The 21,801-nt window shown below is 47.5% G+C and overlaps 1 protein-coding gene across 1 annotated transcript in view; it reads left to right on the top strand.

Moving 5' to 3' along the window:
- The first annotated feature begins 754 nt into the window (after positions 1–754).
- Positions 755–21,801, top strand: part of SLC22A4 (solute carrier family 22 member 4) — a 39,377-nt gene continuing 18,330 nt past the window's right edge. Inside the window, 3 exon segments of the mRNA XM_072957445.1 lie at positions 755–1,362; positions 16,453–16,556; positions 17,893–18,047. Coding sequence (XP_072813546.1) covers positions 970–1,362; positions 16,453–16,556; positions 17,893–18,047 — 652 coding nt within the window. The 5' untranslated portion in view covers positions 755–969.

Here is a 21,801-nt window from a genome sequence, read left to right as displayed (position 1 = left end):
TTCTCGAGAGGCCCCAACAAGATCCTGGGACGACCCGGTAGCCCCTGGCTCCCAGCCTATCTCTGACGCAGTGTGATCTCGCTCATCCCTTCTGGGCACTGGGCCCTTTCCCCCTTTCCGAGGTGAGGCTCCTGGATGTCCGGAAGATGCCAATTTGGGCTCCGCCGGCTGGTAACTGAATCCAGCCCTCTAGGATTGGAGAAGTGGGGTGGGGGATGGGGGCGGAGGCGAGGGCCGGGTCGGCTGGTGCCGGCCACTCGGGCAGCGGTGTGCCAGAAGAGATGGTGTGCTCCTGCCACCCCTGTGCCCACAGAAGTTTCCCGGGAGCACCAACGGCACGGGCTCGGCCGTCCACGCCTCGCGCGAGGCCCTCTGAGCTCAGACTCCGGGTTAGAAGTGGCAAGGGAGAGCCTCCCGCCCGGATGAGGCCTGGGCGACGCCAACAGAGAGGGCCCGACCTCTCAAAGACTTTGCTCTCCCGCCTCAGCTCTTCCCTTTCGCCCGCTCGCCCCCGTGGTGCCCAACGCGGCGGCTCGGAGCTGGGCGCTCAGCAGCTGGCGGTCGCGGGGCACGCGGGGTGCGCGGGAGCTGGGCGGCCCACCGGAGCTCCAGGCCTCCGCCGGGTCTACCGCGGGGTCGCCCGGGGCGGCGGGCGGAGCGCGCGGGGAGCCGCTCCGGGCCCCACCTCGGCCGTCCCGGCCGCCCCACCCTCCCCGCCCCGGCCAGGATGGAGGTGTGGTCCGAATTTATACCGTGCCTTCCAGCTTTGCGACCATTTCCTAGGAACTCACCAACGCCCGCAGCCCGCTTCCCGGGAACGGTCCCTGGCGGCGCGCTCCACTTTCCCTCAGCCTGCCTGGCCCGCGAGAACGTTCTGACGGCCTCGGGGAGCGCCCTCGCCGCGCGACGCTTGTCCGAGGGACGCCCTTATCGCCCGTTGTTGCAGACTGCGGAGCAGCAGCGGGAAGCATGCGGGACTACGACGAGGTGACCGCCTTCCTGGGCGAGTGGGGGCCCTTCCAGCGCCTCATCTTCCTCCTGCTCAGCGCCAGCATCATCCCCAACGGCTTCAGCGGTATGTCAGTAGTGTTCCTGGCGGGGACCCCGGAGCACCGCTGCCGGGTGCCGGACACCGCGAACCTGAGCCTCGCTTGGCGCAACCACAGTCTCCCGCTGCGGCTGCAGGACGGCCGCGAGGTGCCTCACGGCTGCCGCCGCTACCGCCTCGCGACGATCGTCAACTTCTTGGCGCTCGGGCTGGAGCCGGGGCGCGACGTGGACTTGGAGCAGCTGGAGCAGAAGAGCTGCCTGGATGGCTGGGAGTTCAGCCAGGACGTCTACTTGTCCACCATTGTGACTGAGGTGAGTGTATGAGCGACCCTTCATCTGTATCAGTTCCCCGCCTAGACTCCCTGGCAATGCCTGGATCAGCGTCCCCGACTCTTCATCAAACCTGGCTGACGCACGACAGGGTTGTGCAGCCAGAGAGAGCAGAACTCACCTAGGCTCATTCCTAATTTTTCTGTCTAATATGAAGGGGACGGAGAAGAAAGAAAGGAGGCCGTTGTCATCTGCCTTTTCCTTTGACAGTTTCACAACAGACCAAGTTGTTTCCCAAGAGTCTAGACACCACCGGCCCCAGGCTCCCCAGATGTACAGCCTGAGTCAAGTTCCTGCCACAGGCTTGAGGAAAGGTGTGGGGGCTGCTGCTGAGCCCACATGCAGACACAAAGAAGAGCCCTGCTGCTGGGCAGGGCTTTGGCAGATCTGGCCTGTTCCCTGCCCACAGACTTCTGGAAGCATCAGAGGGTCTCCTGCTCTGTCATTCTCTATGGTGAGGCTTGGGTCCTGTCCTGAGGCTCCAATTTCTCTAGAAAGGAGCAGAGAACCTCCTGATACTGGCAAAGTGCAGGAAACCCTGACCTCAAGGCACTCATGAAGAGACAGACTCACAGAGACCATCTGAGCACAGGGCCTAGAGGTGGACAAGGGCTCCAGCTTATGCCATTACTCCCTTCCATCCGACATGGTTTAGTGGCAGGATTTCTAAGTTTCAAGAGTCAAGATATAGACATACTTTGTCCTCTGCATTTCCTATTTTGCATTTGATAAGGACCAGGTGTTGCTCGATCAGCACACATCTTCTGAAGAGGTTACCCTCATAGACTCGTTTTCTGCTGTTAAATCAGGCATGTAGAATTTCCCAGCTTCTGGCCTCTCCTCTGCTCTATGTGAAAACCTGAGCATAGTGTCTGCTAGTCTTCTATCTCCTTTCCTCAGCACAGTGGGACAGTAATAGGATACTATGCCTGGCCTTGTGCTTTCAAAGCTCAGATGCCCACAGGGCACACTGGCCATGTTAGAGTCAGCTAACATCATACCTGGTTAGGAACAGGGTTCAGGAACCTGAATTCAAATCCTGACAGGCTTACTGTGTGACCTGGGGCAAAAATTACCTTTTCTGTGGAGATAGCAGGGTGAGGAAATACTCTTAAGAAGAGGTGTTAAAATTTGAGCTGAGTCTGGAAATGTGACCAGGCAAAGAACATGGCAGATTCTGGGGATGGGATTTCATAGATCAAGATGGCCTGGAACTCAAGGAATGGCAGGTGAGGCTAGAAATGTCTGCAGGGGTATCTTCACAATGGCCTTGTAAGAATGTTGAAGAGTTGACATTATTCTGAAGACAGTGAGGAAATAGTAAGGGTTCAAAGGAAGAGGTAACATGGCCAGATTTGTGTTTTGAGTAAGAACTCACTCTCACTGCTATGAAAAACAAGAAGACCAGTGAGGAAGCTGTGGGAATTGTTTTGGCAGGAGACTGGTGGCCAGGTAAGAGCAGTGGCTGTGGAGTCAATAGGAACTGTGGAAAGTGGACTCAGCCTGTGGAGCACCTCTTGATTCCCCTCAGCATTGGCACTATGCTGACCCTGGTCCCTGAGGTGGCCGTGCTTCTCTGGCTTTGATCTCCTAGCAGGGGCTCCTAGTGCTTGCCCATCCTCTGGTCCTGGAAGTGTCGTCAGCACCTGAGCTGGAGCTGGCCCTACTGGCTGCAGCCCTCCTTGACAGCTGGGCTGACTTGTCTCTTTCCCCTTTCTTGCTTGTTTTGTTCACTTCAAGGTGTGAGGGGTGGGTAGCTCCTGGCTTACAAGTACATAGCTATCCCTGTTGTGCTCTTCACAGGGGCCTGTGGGTACCTCTGGGGAGGCACATCATCACACTCTCACACATACACACCAGGACTTGCTTTTTCCAGCAGTCTTTCACTTCCTGGCTTCCTTTTTGGGTGCTAGGAGTAAAATAAAAGGCAAAGGGGCACTAGTAGTTGGGAGGAAGGAAAGGAGTAGCTTGAAAGTGGGTAGGGTGGGGTGGTTCTCCCCAGAGAGGCGATGGCACAAGGAGGAGTTCTGGAGTCAGACCAGAGGGCCACTTCTGACCCGGTCTTTAACCAGTGGGATGACTTTAGCAGGTTACATCATTGCTCAGTGCCTCAGTCTCCTTGTCTATAAAAGGGGATACAAGCAAGTGAAAAGATGCTCAACATCACTAATTATTAAGGAAATGTAAATAAAAACCACAGTGAGATGTCACCTGACATCCATTAGATTGACTGCTATCAAAACCAAAACCAAACAAACAAAACAACCCTCCCCCAAAATAACAAGCAAGCATGTGGAGAATTTGGAACCCTCATGCACTGTTGGTAAGAATGTAGTACGGTGCAGCTACTATGGAAAACAGTGTGGCAGTCTCAAAAATTAAAAATAGAACTACCATATGATCCAGCAATATTGCTTCTGGGTATATATCCAAAAGAATTGAAAGCAGGGTCTTGAAATATTTGTATACCCATGTTCATAGCAGCATTATTCACAATAGCCAAAAGGTAAAAGCAAATCAAATGTCCAGCAATGGATAACGGGTAAATAAAATACGGTGTATACACACAATGGAATATTATTCAACCTTAAAAAGGAAGGACATTCTGACACATGCTGCAACACAAATGAACCTTGAGGACATTATGCTAAGTGAAATAAGCCAGTCACAAAAAAGCAAAAACTGTATGATTTCACTTATATGAGTTACGGAGAGTAGTCAAACTCACAGAAACAGAAGTGGAATGGTAGTTGCCAAGGTGGGAGGGGGAAATGGGTAGTTGTTTAATGGATATACAGTTTCATTTTGTAAGATGAAAAGAGTTCTGGAGATTGGTTGCACAACAGTGTGAATACATTTAACTCTATTGAACTGTACACTTAAAAATCATTAAGATGGCACATTTTATGTTATGTGAATTTTATTACAGCTGTTTAAAATGAGGATCATAAGAATGCCCCACTTATCTGAGTTGTTGGGAGGCTTCAGTGAGATCATGCACCACACCACATCTGTAGCGCCAGCAAATGGTCGTCATAGGTGGATGGGTGAGGGGTGGTAAAGGTCTCATCACCTGTGGCTGGTGACACTGTGGGAGTCGTTCTAAGGTTAAGGTTGCAGCCTGTTTAATGGATGATGAGACTTGCTGGTGACAGAGCCCTCTTTTTCCAGAGTGGAATTCTAGGGCCCAGATAATAGGACACAGGTCCAAATACTGTGCCGGGGTTAAAAATGGCCTCAGGTCCCTGATAACATCAAGCCCAGGGGCCCTGAGCAAGTCCTCGGCATCCCTCTGGCACCATACAGCTAGAGGGACCATCCTCAGACTGTCTCTGCTTTATACCTCTGTATGGGATCTCCTGATGGCAATACCCTTCTGGAACAGAGAAGCCCACCTGAAATGACCCTCTGGCTCCTCCACAGGGAAGACAGGTCAGCCAGGGACTCGAGGATGGCATGTTCTGCTGTGGAGATGCCTTTCAAAGAATGCCAGGAGGCAGGAACCTGCTGTCTGAGTTGGGACCTGAATAGGTGCATCTGTCTGTGTGTTTAGGTGTGTGAGGTAGTCTCCTTCATTGAGGGCTGTTTGTGAAGTCCAATTTATTTGTCCTGGGCAGGGCTAAGAATCACTTAGAAAAAACAACAACTTTCATTTGGAAATAATTTTCATTTAGAGAAAAGTTGTGAAAATAGCACAGAGAATTCACATATACCTTCCATCTGGCTTCCCCTAATGTCTACAAGTTACATAGCCATAATTCATTTATCAAAACTGGGAAATTAACATTGGTGACCATATTATTAGGTAAACTATAGACCTCGAATTTTACCAATTTCTCCACTACTGTTTTTTCTGTTTTAGGATCCAGCCCAGAATCCCACATTGTATTTAGTTGTCAAGTCCTTTGTCTCCCCAAGTCTGTGACAGTTCCTCAGTTTGTCATGATCTTGACACTTTTTATGAGTCTATCAGTTATTTTGATGAACGTCCCTCAATTTGGATTTGTGTGATTTCTCTCATGATGAGACTGAGTTTGTGCCCTTTTTGGTAAGAATACCAGAGAAGTGATATGTCCTCGGGGCATCTTACCAGCAGGCACATGATGTTGATGTGGCTGACTACTGGTGACATTAACCTTGATTACTTGGCTAAGTTGGTGTCTGCTGGGTTTCTCCACTGTAAAGTTACTATTTTTTCCCCTTCATAATTAATAAATATCTTGAGGGAGATACTTTGAGACTGTACAAACATCCCGTTTCTTCCTGGACATTCTACCGAGTGATTTTAACATCCATTACTAGACTTTCACTGGAACAGCTATTTCTGTGGGTGTTTGCCTAGCGGTGATTTTCCATCTCCCACATTCATTCCTATTTATTAACTGGAATTCTTCTGTAAAGAAGAGCTTCCTTTTCACTCGCATTTACTTATACAATTATTACTTCATATCAGTACAGACTTAGGCGTATTTATTTTATTCCATGAGTCATAACCTAATACTATCCTTCTTTACTTCGTTGCTCTGGTTGTTCCAGCTTGAACCAAATTATTTTCCACTTTAAGGAGAAAGAATGTAAAAATCCAGGGTGAGGTCCTTCATCTGTCTCTGGAGTCAGGGCTAGAGGAGCCTGTGTCTGCCCCCAGGGAAGAGCACCAGTCACCTCTTAGCTAAGTTATCCGTAGGGTGGGAGCATAGGAACAGGAGCAGGGGCTGGTGGGATCTGGCCCAACGCGTGGGATTGAAGCTTCTGCTGGGGACGGAAGGGACCCCAAGCATCCCAGATGATCTGCCTGATGATGGAGTCTTTGTCACTGAGATCTACCGCAGTGGTGAGACCAGTCTCCATGGGCATGACCCTCCATCCAGCACTTCAGTGCCACAGACCCCAGGGAGCAAAGGCCTTATGGGTGAAAGGAAGCTCAGGAGCCTCCTGCCCTGAGGCTGAAGGAGCAAATGCCCTCTCTCCAGGGGGCCTAGATTCAGCAGCAGGGCCACGGGGCAAGCAGCAGGGGTGAATCTGGCTCTTGGCCAGGGTCTAAGCATGGGCTAGCCTTTGCCTCAAACATGTCCTCTTTTTCCATGGAACATCATTAGGTAGACGACCCCCTTCGGGCTGGAAAAAATTAGGCAGTCACCTCTGAGCCAGGCTCCATGCTCCAGAGGCCCTGAGGCCCTGAGGCTTGTTTGGTAAAGATCAGTTTTTTGTCATCAGTGACCTGAGACAGGGTTACTGCTCTACCATAATGATTTCTATCCTCTCTCCAGCTGGCTGCATCCTTTAGGAGCCCATGAGTGGACCAGCTGAATGGCCTAAAACATGAAGGAGCATCCAGTAAAGGGCCTGGACCTCAGGAGGCACTAGCCTTGTGCTGTGTTTCCTGGGACCTGGGGTCAGAGAGTGGACAGAGCAGGATACACTGATGCTCCACCCACAGCCCAAAGATACAAAACAGGAACATGGGGGCCTTGTTCTCTGCAAACAGGGTGCTTATGGGAGGCACTGGGAGCAGCAAAAGGGAACAGTGAGACAGACCAAGCCTGGTTGACAAGTGCATGGGACTCCATATGGCAGCTCACAGGGATGTACCTCCCTTGGGGCCTGGGTGGTCTCTGCCAAAGGTGAAGAGTGTGAACAGGAAGCAAGTTTAAGCTGTTATCTCCACGAGGTCTGCAGGCTGCCCTGGAATACTGCTGGCTAGCATGAGACTGGCAACTTGGCTGCTGGGACAGCCTGAGTATTAGCCAAGTTTACTCAGACCTGCGCTGTGCCAGATTCCAAAGGGAATAAAGTGGGGACCTCCACCTCTAGGCAACACCAGCAGACTTTTATTTACAGTCAATGGTTCAGCAAGAGGACAAATAAAGATTTAGGGGCTTTCCCTATCTCTGGCCTGAAGGTGCTCCTCTGTTTATCAGCTGCCTCACCCCAAACAGTTTGCCTGTTGCCTCTAAACTGTGTTGCTCTGACAGAGGCCACCAGGATATCAGAATATGCCTTCTGGAGGCTGCTTCACCCACACCTCCTGCCAAGTTAAAGAGATAAACAGATTTTGTCTCTCTCTCCTGGTGGGCAGCAGAACCCTCACACTTTGTCTAAGAGATTATGTGGTGTGTTGGCAAAAACAAAGCTTTGGCAGAACTGGTCAGAGGAACTGCAGGTGCCTCGGGCCTCTGATGGGACTGTGATTTCTTATTAGGGACAGGCTAAATTTGATTTATATTCAAAGGTAATGCAGATCTGCCTTGTTATCTGAAACTTCGGTTGAGTTTAAAGTGTATCTCTGGAGTTCAAAAGAAAGGCAGTGTCAACTGAAATAAATGCACAACGTAAAAGTTGAAAGTTATGTTTTACTTGGCGGACTTCTGAGGACTCAACCCTCTTTGAGCCTGGGATGACAGCCTCTCAAATCATTCTGAGGGACTGCTCCAAAGAGGTAGGGGAGGAGCCAGGATATACAGGAGTTTTAAAACAAAGACCGGGTAGTCAGAACATTAAAACATTACTTACTGTTAACTAAAGAAAATCAGATTATCTCAAATTAAATAATTAAGCGCTTTTCTATGTATGGGAGGGAGCAAATGTCTGGGCTCATTGAAATCATTCCTTTGACAAGCACCTAGCTATCTAGGGCCAGTATCCTGTCCTTTCACATTCTCAGTTCTCTCAGGATGCACCTTTGGGGGCTGCCTGCTTGTCTGCATCCTGAGTTGGCAGTAGCAGCTGATGACTTGATGGCCACAGCATTCTTTGTTTACTGATATGGCTTGCAGTATTTTTCATTCACAGCAGGGATCCCCATTTGAACCAGAGGTAGTGCAGAGATAATGGAGGCTCTGGGGGAAGGCTAGGTTGACTCACATACCCTAGCAATTGGCACAGACAGCCCAGGGCTGGTGGCTCCTGCTCTGTTTGGAGGACTGGAGGGCAGGTTCACAGTGGCACCTTCTAGAGTTTCTCTTTGATGCCGTGTGACTGGTACAGATCCCATCCCATTTGGTCTCGTTCCCACAATGGAGCCTGGTAGAGCTGTGGTAGATCCAATGTCGGGATGCAAGGGGGATAGCCAGGTCTCTGAGTGCTCCTTCTTTCCTCAGGCCCCTCCACTCCCATCCCCACCAGCCCACTTAAACTCCCTGGGTCTTTTGCTTTGGCTCAGCCTCTGATGACCACAGAACTCTTCACTGAGGACTCTCCACTAGTGAGTGCTTTTTCTTTACCTCTAATATGAAGAAAGATAATGAGAATATTTTAAGATTTAGCCTTCTTCCATCTCCTGATCCCTGAGTTAGAGAATCTTTAATTCCTGGTGAGTGCAACCAGAATATTGGGGAATCCAATACTCCACTCAGCCCCTTCTCACATAGTAGCGGCTCTACCCCTGGTTCTACAGGCTGAGAATATTGGGCTGGTTGTCCTTGTCCCAGCTTGTTGTAGAGTGGAAATCCCATGATAAGTGATGCAAGCTGAAAAGAAGGACCAGCATCCAACTCATAAAGCAGAAGTGTCATTCTGAGGGCTGCTTTCCCTTTATCCAACTTTAGAGCAGGGGCTCAGAGATTTTCCCCAGGGGGAGAAGTAGTCCATAACAACAGAGAGCTCTAAAGCTGTCCCCGCAGGAAATAACTTCATTTGAAACAGTATGTGCAGACGTTGAAGCCTACGAGTGCTCTTTAAAACAATGGAGATTGTGATGGTAAACAATTAAAAAAAAAAAGGAGACTGGTAGCTTCATTAGAGCAACAAGCTAACCCATAAGGCAACTAGTTTACTGGAGAGAACCAGAAAAAGAACAGCTCAGAACAGTCCTCCAGGAGTCTGAACAAACCTCAAAACCATGCCTCAAAACTCCTCCTGCAAATGATCTTGAATTTAATTGAACTAGATGAGGAAATGTTTTATGCCCCAGGGCACTGTTGAAACAATAAAGGAATCAGCCAGCAATTGGTGGAGCCTAACAGCTAGATATGATATCAGCAGAGGCGAACAGCTAAATAGAAAAACCAGGGAAAGAGACAGTCAAAAAGAGCCCTGCTAAAATCATTGCTATCCCAGGGTGACTGTGCACATGCCCAAGGCTATGCCCTCTGAGGAGCAACATCAGAGACTTCACACTGCAAGGGAAATAGACTTCACTAAGAGTCCAGCCAAGTCATTAAGTAAATAAACAAGCTACCGAAAATAAAAACAAGCACCCTCAGGTTTAAGGGGTGTTCAGTGCTCAGAGTTTCCACAATATATTTCCTAAAATGTCCAGTTTTTAACAAAATATTACAAGACATGCAAAGAAACAGGAAAACATGACCCATACACAGGGAAGCAGGAGGAAACAAATTGCCTGAAAGAGCACAGGTGACAGATTTAACAGAGACTTCAAAGCAGCCATTACAAATATATTCGAAGAACTAAAGGAAGTTATACTTTAAAAAGTAAAAGAAGGTATGATGACAATGTCTCGTCAAATGCAGAATACCAATTAGGAGATAAAAATAAAAGTTATATTAAACAAAGAATCAAATAGATGTTCTAGAGTTGAAATACACAGTAACTGGAATTAAAAATTCACTAGTGAGCCTTGTAATAGATTTGAACAGACAGAAGAAAGAATCAGCAAATTGGAAGACAGAGCGACAGAACTTATGTAATCCAAAAAAGGGAGAAAAAAGGAATGAAGAGAAATGATCAGGGTCTTAGAGAAATTTGAAACATTATTAACAAAACTTACACGTGCATAATGGGAACACTAGGAGAAGAGAGAAAGGAGCAGAAAAAATAGTGAAAGAAATACTGAGATTTCCTGAAATTTGATGAAAAGCATTAATCTATACAGCTCAGCAGCACAACGAACTCCAGGTAGAAGAAACAAAGAGTTTCACACGCAGACATATCATGGTAAAACTACTCAAAGACAAAGACAAAGGGAAAATTTTGAAAATAGTAAGAAAAGTATGACGTCACATCTAAGGGAATCCCAATAAGATTTATATTTGACTTCTCACAAGAAACAGCGGAGGCCAGAAGGCAGTGGGATAACATATTTAAAGTGCTGGAAGAAAAAAGACATCATATCACAAATCCTATATCTAGCAAAACTATCTTTCAAAAATGAAATAAAAGCATTCCCAGACACACAAACACACACAAAGAATTTTTGCTAGCGCTGCTGCCTTACAAGAAATACTAAAGGAAGTTCTTCAGGAATATGTATTTTTTTAATGCACAACTTATTCTCTGAAAACTACAAAGCATCTCTGAAAGAAATTAAAGAAGACCTAAATAAATGGAAAGACATCTCATGTTCTGTTCATGAAGCAGAAGTCTTAATATTGTTAAGATGGCAACACTCCCCAAGTTGATCTGCAGATTCAACACAAAAGATATTTAGTATTATTAGTCATTATGGAAATGCAAATCAAAACCACAATGGAAATACTTTTTAACACCCACTGGGATGGTTCAAGTTAAAAAGCCATACAATAACAAGTGTTGATAGGAATATGGAAAAATTGAAACCCTCATTCATTGCTGTTGGGATTGTAAAAAGACACAGCCACTTTAGAGAACATTTTGGGAGTTCCTAAAGAGATTAAATATAGATTTATTATATGATTCAGCAATTCGACTCCTCATATATGCCCAAGAGAAATGAGAACATATGTCCATGTAATATGTGCACAGAAGTTTATAGCAGCTTTATTCATAATAGCCAAAAAGTAGAAACAACCCCAATGTCTATCAACTGATAAATGGATAAATAGAATGTGGTAAACTCACACAATGGTATATTATTCAACCATAAAAAGAAATGAAGTACTGATACTCATACAACATGATGAGCCTTGAAAACATTGTGCTAAGTGAAAGAAGCCAATCACAAAAGACCATATATTGTATGATTCCACTTATATTAAATGTCCAGAATAGGCAAATCCATAGAGACAGAAAGTATACTCGTGGTTGCCAGGAGCTGGGAAAGAGAATGGGAAGTGACTGCTAATGGGTATGGGGTTTCTCTCAGGGGTGATGAAACCATTCTGAAATTAGATAGTGCTGATGATTGCACAGCTCTGTGATTATAGTAAAAAAACCACTGAATTGTAGACATTAAAAAAAAAGAATTTTATGGTATATAAATTGTATCTCAATAAAGCTCTTATACAAAAAGAATTAAATAGCCAGCTCCCCCTCCTCCCCTACAATGGTCAGGAAATTTCCAGCTTTAAATCTGCAACTGAGTTATAAAAAGGAAATTAGAGTGAATGTATAATCTATTATTAACTAACTACTACTTCCTATTTTCCCCCCAGAATGAAAAAATAACTACAAGAGAAATCCATTTTTCATTTAAATGGACTATAGCTAATTTTTCATTCACAGTCATCTCTGAGATTGAAGTCCATTTGTAAAGAGATTTTACACCTTGTGGTAAAAGCTTGTCTAGTTTTTAGTCATTGAATATAAAGTTATTATTTCTAAGAATCTCTTCTGCCTAGTCAGGTTTAAGTGTAACCTGCTTTGCTTACTCATTAATGCTGCTTGTTGTACGTCATGGTTTTGCTTAGGACAAAGGCATGAGATTACTAGAAAGGGAACTACCATTTAATGAGGCCTGTGATGGTTAGTGTCAGACACTCTACTTACATTCCCTGTCCAATGCTCACGACAACCTCAGGAGGGAGTATTATTGTCACTTCTCTGAAGTTGAAAAAGGGGGCTAATGAGTGGCCCAAAGTCACACAGCCAGAAGTGGCAGAACCCGAGAGAGCCTATGCTCTTTGCTCAACATCAGGCTGCCTTCCAGATTCTCAGTCCGATGCAGGTCACAGAGATACACTTATCTTTATGATCCTTTATGGCTTTGGGAAAGGCTAAAACTGCTCGACTTTGGCTACTTGGGGGAGTTCAAGGTTGACAGTGATTTCAAAGGACATTTCCAAACTTATTTTCTGTTACTCCTAATTGTACAACATTTGTTCATCAACAATATATTAAGTATCCACTATATTACGTATCCATTATATTAAGTATCCTATGCTTTAAGTGCTTAGCCTTGTGCAAGCATCAGTTATCTAAAATGATTATATGAATGTGTTCAGGTTTTAGAATTCTGTCCATCTGGAGAAGGATGAGCAGGGGGTGCCTCGTTTCCTCTCTAGCCAGAGAGTGAGGCTTCTAGTGGCCCAGAACAAAGCCTGCCCCACCCAGGATTGCTAGGTTCATGCATGCACATGTGCACACCTGATCTGTCCTGTGAGGTATGCTTGATCTTGAGCTTTGTGGAGGCAGTGACTATGTCTGCTTTGTGACCCATACAGAGTCTGGCCCAGAGCAGGTGCTCAATGACAGCTGAATAAATGATTAAGCGATTCCTTTTACCAATCCTCTAGAATTTGTGCTGGCCACTTCATTGCTCTGTGCCTTCATTTCCTCATTTGTAAAATGGGGATAAAGAGAGCACCCATTTCATATGGCAACTTTGAAATCCCATGAGATAATACAAGACACACAGTGAGCACTCAATACACTGTACTCATCATTCCTATTATTATTGCTGCTGAGACCATGAGCAGCATATTCTTCTAGGCCAAACTAAAGCAGAGCTGAAGGCTAGATGGTCCAGCCAACTGGAGCTTACTCTGCTCTGCTGGGGAGCATTGGTTTAAGACCTTGAGAATGAGACAGGCGCAGTAACCCTGCAAGGTCACATCCAGTGCCCTAACCCTATCCACTCTGGGCTGTATGGTTCCCATGTCCCACTCTCTGTCCAGGGCATGTGTGAGTGTGGGTTGTGTTTCAGAAATGGTAGTTTTTGACCTCAAAGTACAGCTCTAGAGCAATGCTGGGCAGCTCCTCACCAGGCCATCAGCTATTATGCTCTGAGCTGACCCTGTGTATGTATGTTTGTGTATGTGTGCATGTGTGTACACACATGTGCAGAGACCCACAGGACAGTTCTGTCTCATCAAGGAAAGGATTATCTTCCACTGGTCCTGCCATTTCATTACTAACACAGGGAGCTTCCTGGGACCTGGCTAGCGGGGCTCCAAGACACACTCCTAAAATCCCCAAGGGGCTGGGCAGGCAGAGCCTGGCCTCCCCAAAAACAGTCCCATGGAGAAAAGGGCCCCTCTTTAGGCTGGCAGCCAATTTATTGGTCACCAGTCCCATGAGCCACAGCTGGAACTTTATCTGCCAATCTCAGGTCCTATTACCAGGTCTCTGGTAGCTTTCTAAAAAGGCTCTGGGTACAGTAACTCCCCAAGAGAGCCCAGCCTTGGAACCCACCATGGGTAGCCATGAGATCCAGCTGTCATCTCCTGCCACATGCAAGCAAGAGCTCCAAAGACATATAGCACCCTCCAAGGCCTAGGGCAGATGGCCACCTTCTGCGCTACATGATGCTGACAGGGCTTCTTGGGCCCCTCTTCAGGGAGGGAAGGGGAACCTGGAGCCATGGCCATATGGCCTCCAGTAGGAGGGCAATGCAGAGCTGGCCCTCACTTCACGCTTCTCAGCACCCAAGTCAGAACTTCCTTCCTTACTCCATTTCCTAAAGAGACCAGGCTTGACCCACTACCAGGGCCAGCTTCCTGGGCATCAATCTGTGCAGTCACACAGGGGCTCCCACTTAGTTTTCACTCTCTGCTATCGACGTCTTGAAATTCTTAACTGTTTTTAAATAGGGGATCCTGAATTTTCTGTTTGCACTGGGCTTGCAAATTAGGTCACCAGGTCTGCTCACTACCTTTGCCCATGCAATGCCTGGCCCCTCATCTGACAGCTTTCTTCTTTCTTTTCTGTCTCCAAGTCCTATCTATCCTCCCCTAAGGCAATATCCTGACAAAAATATTAAAAAGAACAAGAAAGGAGAGCACATTACCTTTGGAAGAGCTTTTCTGCCTGACTACAGATGAATGGTGATCATTGATAATGGACACATTAATACCCCTACTAAACTCGAGACCTCCTCAGCTCTGTCCAAGGCTAAAGGCTGTGGTGGAGGCCTTCTGTCCCTAGTCCTGGGGTCACATTCCTTGAAGAAGTACAGGGGGTGGTATGTAATAAACTCACTTTGTCTGGCCTTTGGAATTCTTGTCCAAAGCAGACAGTTACAAGTTTGAGTTCTGAGGCTGGAGCTGGTGTCTCGCTTGCCTAGTTACCTGCTATGACTTCAGGCAAACACCAGTCTCAGAGCCTACATTTACTCTTCTGCACAATGGGTCACACTCCACATCATGAGGCTTTGGGGCCTCAATCACTAATCTCTGTGTGTTGGGGCAGATCTCAGGCTCTTTTTTGACACTTTGACAAGTGATTTTTGTAAGTAGTCGGCCATTAGTTCAGGTACATGTCCTGTCTACTTCTGAGTCATGGCCAGGGAGGGCACACGAATCTGGCCATACAGTTTTGGAGGGTTTGTGCCCTTTCCCATGAAGCCCATTCAGGGGCCCAAGCTGAAGCAACCCTACTCTGGCTATGGTCTCAGACTTATCCTCAGTTGTGTCTGAGGGGTAGAGATCTGAGTTCCTGGCCCTCATTGTCTTTCTTCGGCAGAGCTGTGCTTGGGCGTCCAGCCTGTGGCCAGGATTGTGGGCACCGGGAGAGGCAGACTCTATTGAATCTTGCTATTGTGTCCAGGATGGGGGTGTTCTCAAAGACATTATCCTCAACATCACAGAGTGGCCCCTCTGTGGAAGGAAGGATATAGGAGAGACTTCTCTTGGGTCTCAGTACTTAGAAAAACTGAGCTTCTGTGGAATGATCCAGAGTGGATCATTTGCACAGTGATCCAGGAGCTGAGCTGCTGGGATATTCAAAGCCAGATTTCAGGGCTTCCCTGGCAAGCAGACAGGCCCCTGGGCAGTATAGCCAGTGGCCAGTCTTACCCTGGCTTGGTTATTTTGCAACCCCGCCTCCCCTGTGATTCCCACTTGCCCCAATTCCCTTAGCTTTTTGTTGTACACATTTCTCTTATGTGTGTCCTTATATACCTCTCTCTGCTGCAGAATGAGGTATGATATAAATATGTGAATTCATTTTTACATCTATTTCAGGAAAGTTGTGAGAGTTAACAGCTAAATTGCTTTGGGAATGTCATGGAGCAGCACCACTGCCAAGTGGAGCTGGGGTTGGGTGGGAGGCAGGGGGTTTCCCTGTAGATGGGATCATCTTGCCTCGTGCAGCAACCCCCTGACCCACAGCCCCCAAATATTTATGGGCATCTGTTTATTTTTTTAATTAATGAAAGCTCCCTGAACACCCATTGAAACTTTTGCAACCTCCCCTTGAGATTTTGCTGAATTGCCCTAAGTCAAGAGCTGGGAACTGAAACTCTGGCTGAAACTCTCATTTTATGGGTCCATAAGCAGGGACTTGTTTAGGGCTATCATAGCCCCCAGACCCGGGGACATGGAGGGACCACACTTGGGTTAGGGCTGCATGGGAAGGAGGGTGGAGGAGTATAGAGGGGAGATAAGGAGCACTGCATAGGGGGTAGGAACCCCACCCCCAGCACACTGGGGCCCTGGATCAGGCCCTAAGCTGGGCCAATGGTGTTAGTGGGCCAGAGAGCACAGGGTTCTCTAGAGGAATTCATTCAGAAAACAGAATCACAGGCCCCAGGGACCACTTGCACTTTTCAACAAGGTAAAGGAAACTTGTACACCTGGACTGAGTGACCATGCCCTCTACCCTGCCCTTGAGGCCTTTCAAACACCTTCCCTCTGTGCTGGGATGCCTTCTGAAGCAGAAATGCCACCTTTGCTGAGGGGTCACCAGTCAAAGCCATGCCTCAGCTGGCTTCTCACTACACAAACATAAGCAGAGCCACACTCATCACCCTCCCTTCAGAACAGGAGGGTGAGTCTCAGGGAGGACCCTGACTTGCCCCAGTAAATGGTACAGTCAGGAATCAACCCCAGGGCTGTGAGGCCTGTGCCCTTTGCACAAAAGCTACAGCCTCGCCCAGGGGAGGAGAGCCTGCCTGGCTGCCATGCTGATATGCCCTCTGGGCTGGGTTGGGGTTGGGCCTGCTGAGGGGTTGGGCTAACGTTTCACGCTTTTCCCTGACAGTGGAATCTGGCGTGTGAGGATGATTGGAAGACGCAGCTCACCATCTCCCTGTTCTTCGTAGGCGTGCTCCTCGGGTCCTTTATGTCCGGGCAGCTGTCAGACAGGTAAGGATGCTGGGAGGGAGGAAAGGTGATTTCCATTCACTGCCTATCTTTGGTTTGAACTGAATTTAGGGTATTTTCACCCAGGGAAAGAGAGGCCAGTTAGGCCACCAAGTGAGAGATAGGAGAAACCACAGTATCTCCTGTTCCCCCTGCCCTCAGCCTCTTGCTGGGACCCTCTGGAAAGTGGAGTCTTTATATCACCAAACTCCTCAAAAAAAGCTGCTGCTGTCTCACCACTGCCTCCCCACCGCACCCCTAACTCTTGGATGACATGCGATCTGTCCACAACCAGCCATCAGCCAGAGTCAGACCAGAGCGTGAGCACCTGCTCGCTAACTGTGCACCCATCTCTGCCATGGGTCAGGCCCCCGGCTGGACACTGGGGCCACAGAGCTGATCCAGGCTGGTTCTTGGCCTCCTGGAGTGCAGTCCGGAGCAGACAGCATCACAGCTCCAGAAGATGTGCCCTCAATGGCCCTTGAATATTCTATGGGAACCCAAGCAGGAAAATGGGAGTGCTCAGTGGCAGTGTTGGGGAAGACTTCCCAGGGGAGTGGCTGTCCCTCCCCCAGTTATGAAGCCCAGTGGGACTCCAAGCCCAACAGCCTGATACCTGAGTTTGGAAAACTGGGCGGAAGACTGTTCTGCTCACACCTATGTTCCGTTCTATCCATTGGACACTATCAGAATGTGAAATTAAGGCAAGCCCACTACAGTGTCCCTAGTGGACATTGCTGGAAGCTACACTTCCCATAGAGCAGTGATTCACAATTTGGGATGCATGTAGAGTCACTTGGGAAATTTTTTTAAGCCGAAATGCATGTAGTTGTCTGCAGCCAGACAGTAAGAACTGAGGAAGGTGGTTGCTGACACCAGTATTCTTTGAAGCTTTCCTGGTGATTCCAAGCACAACCAAGGTTGAACACCACTGCCATAGAGAGACTCTTGGTTCTGGATTGACAGAATTCCCATGTTGCTGATACTAGATCTTTAGTCTGTACTGTAGCCACTTTCCAGAAATATGGTGGCAGCTTCTACTTGTGGCTCATTCTAAAGAGCTGATTTCCACATGGTCCTTGCATAAGCTGTTATGTGCTTTTGAGATTTGGTGCCTCCACAGGAGGCTCCGAATCTCAAAAGTCACCTCCTGGACAGATGGATGCCTGAAGTCTCACCAAGAAGGAACCTGGGAGGATGTGAGGGGGAGGAAAGCCTGTCACATCCCTGGAAAAAACAAAGTCTTCTGCGATATCTGATTCAAGGCTTGCCACACACCCTGATTGTGTGCTACAGTGACCTGCATGGGCCATGTTTTGTGCTGTGCTATACTCTACAGGTTTGGCAGGAAGACCATCCTCTTCATAACCATGGCTGTGCAGACTGGCTTCAGCTTCCTGCAGATTTTTTCCATTAACTGGGAGATGTTCACCGTATTATTTGTCATCGTCGGCATGGGCCAGATCTCCAACTATGTGGTGGCCTTCATACTAGGTAAGGATGGCTTCTGAACTGCAGGGCTCCTCCTTCCACCCCTCTGAGAGGCCTGGGAAGAGGAGGCCACTGAAGAGGTTACAGTGAGTGCTTTTACTCAGCATAGGAGGAAGCACCTCAACTCACGGCTGTGCTTCCAAATGTGATAAGCTCCAGATGTATATATGCTGGGGAGGGGATTATAGCTACAGGTTCTTTGATCTGTCACAGGCAGGGCAGGCACTCACAGGGAGCCAGCTCTGTATTGAGTCCTGAAATGTGACACTAAATAAGAGCTGGAGCTGGGAGGAACCAGCTGAGACACATTGCAGGAGCATAGGGCTTGGGAGAAACACAGAGGAGGGGATCTTAATGGAGCAACAGTCTAGGGATGTCTTTGATCTGAGCTATGAAAGCTTGGGACTTCTGCCTGGGACAAGGCTAAAGGGCAGCTGGTCATGGCCCATGGAAGGACTTAGAATAGTTGGTGTGGCCAGTACACAGGTGGAGGAGACATGTGCCAGACAGGAGTCCAGCACCAGTCTGCCATCATTGGGCAGATCTAGTCTCACCCTGAGTCAGAGCCCACAACCAGAGCCTAACAGCTGTGTGCACGATGACCCTCACTGATGAGAGCAGTCCTGTATCCTAGCAGCAGCCTTCTTCTGGAATATCAGGCTGCATGAAGGGGCCTCACAAGCTAAAGGCCATGAAGAGGCCCCAAGGCCCTTCACCAGGTTTCCCTCAGAGGCAGTGGGGTGAGCTCCAGGCAGGTTGATGAGAGTCATCCACAGGAGTGAGAGGCCCCAGCATGCTCTCTGAGCCTACGTGCTCCCTCTGAGTTGGAGAGAGAAGGAGATAGAGGGGAACCTCTGGGACAACAGGCACCAATTCCCATAATCTCCAGTGTGATCAAATGTCCTTCCTGGCTGTCCCAGATTGTCCCTATTGTCACAGTGTAATTACTAAGAGTGGCCCTTTAATGTAAGTCTAATGATTCTTCTTGTCTCAAAAATCTGAATCTAGTAAGACGATTCTGATCACTTTTAAGAGTCTGGATGACTCATTGGCTTTCAGGATGCTGTGTTCTCTAAGTTGAGGATGCATACACCCTCTGTCAGGTTGCCAAGATGGAATTGTTCAAATTTCACTCCTTTAATCATTTGTGAAGAGCCCCTCACCACAGGCCCAGCCATAGTGTCATAAGAGGGGAGGAAGGAGGGGCATGCTGAAGCCACACGGCCCCAGCAGAAGTGGGGCTCTCTCCTCCCTGAAGGGGGAAAAAGGGGAGCAAGAATTTCCAAAGGAGATTGTTACGTAGAGGCCCCAGAGAGCCTCCAGCCAGTTTTGCTGGAAACTGGAGATTGGAGGAATTTAGGACAGAAATTGCAGTCTCCTAATGCCTGATGGTCCCAAGGACACAGGGGTCTTGGGCACAGCAAAATCTATTGTTTTCATGATATAAATTCTGCATATTCCATCTTCCTTGTAGCGATGCCCTATACCTGGAAAGCCCAGTGGGTGGCTGTTTGGGGTAGAACAAACCAGAGACTAAACAGGCCTCCCCAAAACAGAGGGCTCTGCCTGACTTTAGGAGGACCTAAAGGATCCTCTGAAGTGGAAGGGGACAGAGTCACAGTGAAGCCTGAGAAGCCCTGTCATTGGGATCAGGAGCCTGGTGGCGTGTGTGCCATGCATGGTATCCCCTAGGTTCTACTGAATGGCCAGCACTGAGACCAGTCTTTCCAGTGGCACAGGGTGTTTCTGGGGCCATAGAGCCTCCCCTGTGAGTGGATGAGGCCAGGAGAGCCCACACCAGGCCTCCTGCAGTAAAGTCCCTGCCCAACTGACCCTGATACTGTAACCAACTTCCCTCCCTGCTCTCCATGCTGAGAAGAGTGAGAGGGCCAAGGGGAAAGTAAGATCTGTAAGATCAGTCCGAGCCTAGATGTACAAACCAGCAATCAGCAGGTGGGAAGCTGGGTGCAGCAGGCTCCTATCAGCCTGGGTCTGGGGCTATTGTAGGGTGCTCTGGGAGCCTCCCTGGCTGTAGGTTTACTCCACTGTGCTCTTTGGGAAACTGCTGAGTTTTGTGTCCTGGTTTGAGACACTTTGTTCTCAGGCCTGAACATTTAAAGAGTGTCACTGAAAATCAACCTTCCCCTGGAGCAGCCAGACTCCCTCGTCAGCAGCACCTGGGGTGGGGCGGGGTTGGGGGACAGTGCGAGGGCACGGCGGGCAGGCTTCCACAGCACAGCAGCGCTCTCTGGTGTTCCAGGGCTGAAATAGTCGAGTTCCGGGTTTTATTTAACTAAAAGAAACCAGAGTTTGGGGTCTGGTCTGAGCTCTGTCTGGATCTTCACTTTTGCCCTCTGGCTCCAGGGAAGGGTTGGCAAGACTCTGTGATGATAATCTCCCATTTTAGGAGTATTCACATTAATTCAGGATGCTGAATTACTCCCACTTCCAAAGTGGTGCAGAAACAGATCCTCTCCTTGCTCTGCTTTAAAACAATTGTAAAGCTTGCCAGAGTCATAGGAGACAAGAAAAGGGAAGGAAGGAACAGTTCCTTACTTAAAGGAACAGTGTGGACACACGTGGAAGCTGCCAGAATGATTCTGGTTCAGGAGGAAATGACTACCAGGACCGAGGACACTGACTCCACCCACACTCCAGCTGCCCCTCACAATCTACTGTTTCCCAGCAATAACTTTAACCTGTCCACAGCCTCTGGGTAAAACTCCAGTGGCATCATCCTTTCTCATAACTAGCTGCTTGAAATTATTTTGCACACTTCACTGCCTCCTGCCTTCACTGATCCATTAATTGGGTATTTTTCCAGTACAACTAACATCAGCCTCCTATGCAGTATTTGTTCCATGTTGAACTATTTACTATTTACTGATGTTTAAATGTGTTCTTTCCTTTGATAAGTACATAACTGATGGCACCTCCCTTTATAACTTTGGCTACTGGAAAGCTCAGGCAAGATGGTAATTGCACTATATCAATCATGAAGCCTTTGTCAGCCACATAATTTTTAAATTGAGATAGAACTTGCAAACCATAATATTACCTCTTTAAAAGAGTATAATTCAGTGGTTTCTAGTATATTCGCAAAGTTGTACAACCAAAAACTCTAACTCCAGAAAATATTCATCACCCCTAAGAGGAACCCTTTTACCAGTCACTCCCCCTTCTCCTTTTTCCCAAGTCCCTGGCAGCCACTAATCTACTTTCTATCTGTGTGGATTTGTCTATTCCAGATATTTCAGATAAATGGAATCGTACAGTATGTGGCTTTTGTGACTGACTACTTTCACTTAATGTTTTTAAGTTTGGTCCATGCTGTAGCATTAATCAATATTCCATTGTAGGAGATAACCACATTTTGTTCATCTCTTCATCTGTTGATAGACATCTAGGTTGTTTCCACTCTTTGGCTATTATGAAGAATGTTGTTATCAACATTTGAATACAAGGTTTTTTTGTGGATCTATGTTTTCAGTTCTCTTGGATATGTACCTTGCTGGGTCATATGGGAATTTTATGTTTAACCATTTAAAGATCTGCCAGACTGTTTTCCAAGTGGAATTGCTGGGTCATATGGGAATTTTATGTTTAACCATTTAAAGATCTGCCAGGCTGTTTTCCAAGAGGAATTGATGGGTCATATGGGAATTTTATGTTTAACCATTTAAGGAACTGCTAGAATGTTTTCCAAAATGATACATTGTGTGTTTTTGTTCTTTTCTCCAACACATAACTTTTTACC

This window comes from Vicugna pacos, chromosome 3 (assembly GCF_048564905.1).
Source record: "Vicugna pacos chromosome 3, VicPac4, whole genome shotgun sequence".
In the NCBI taxonomy this organism is placed as follows: domain Eukaryota; kingdom Metazoa; phylum Chordata; class Mammalia; order Artiodactyla; family Camelidae; genus Vicugna; species Vicugna pacos.
This window is presented reverse-complemented; position numbering and strand designations above follow the sequence as displayed.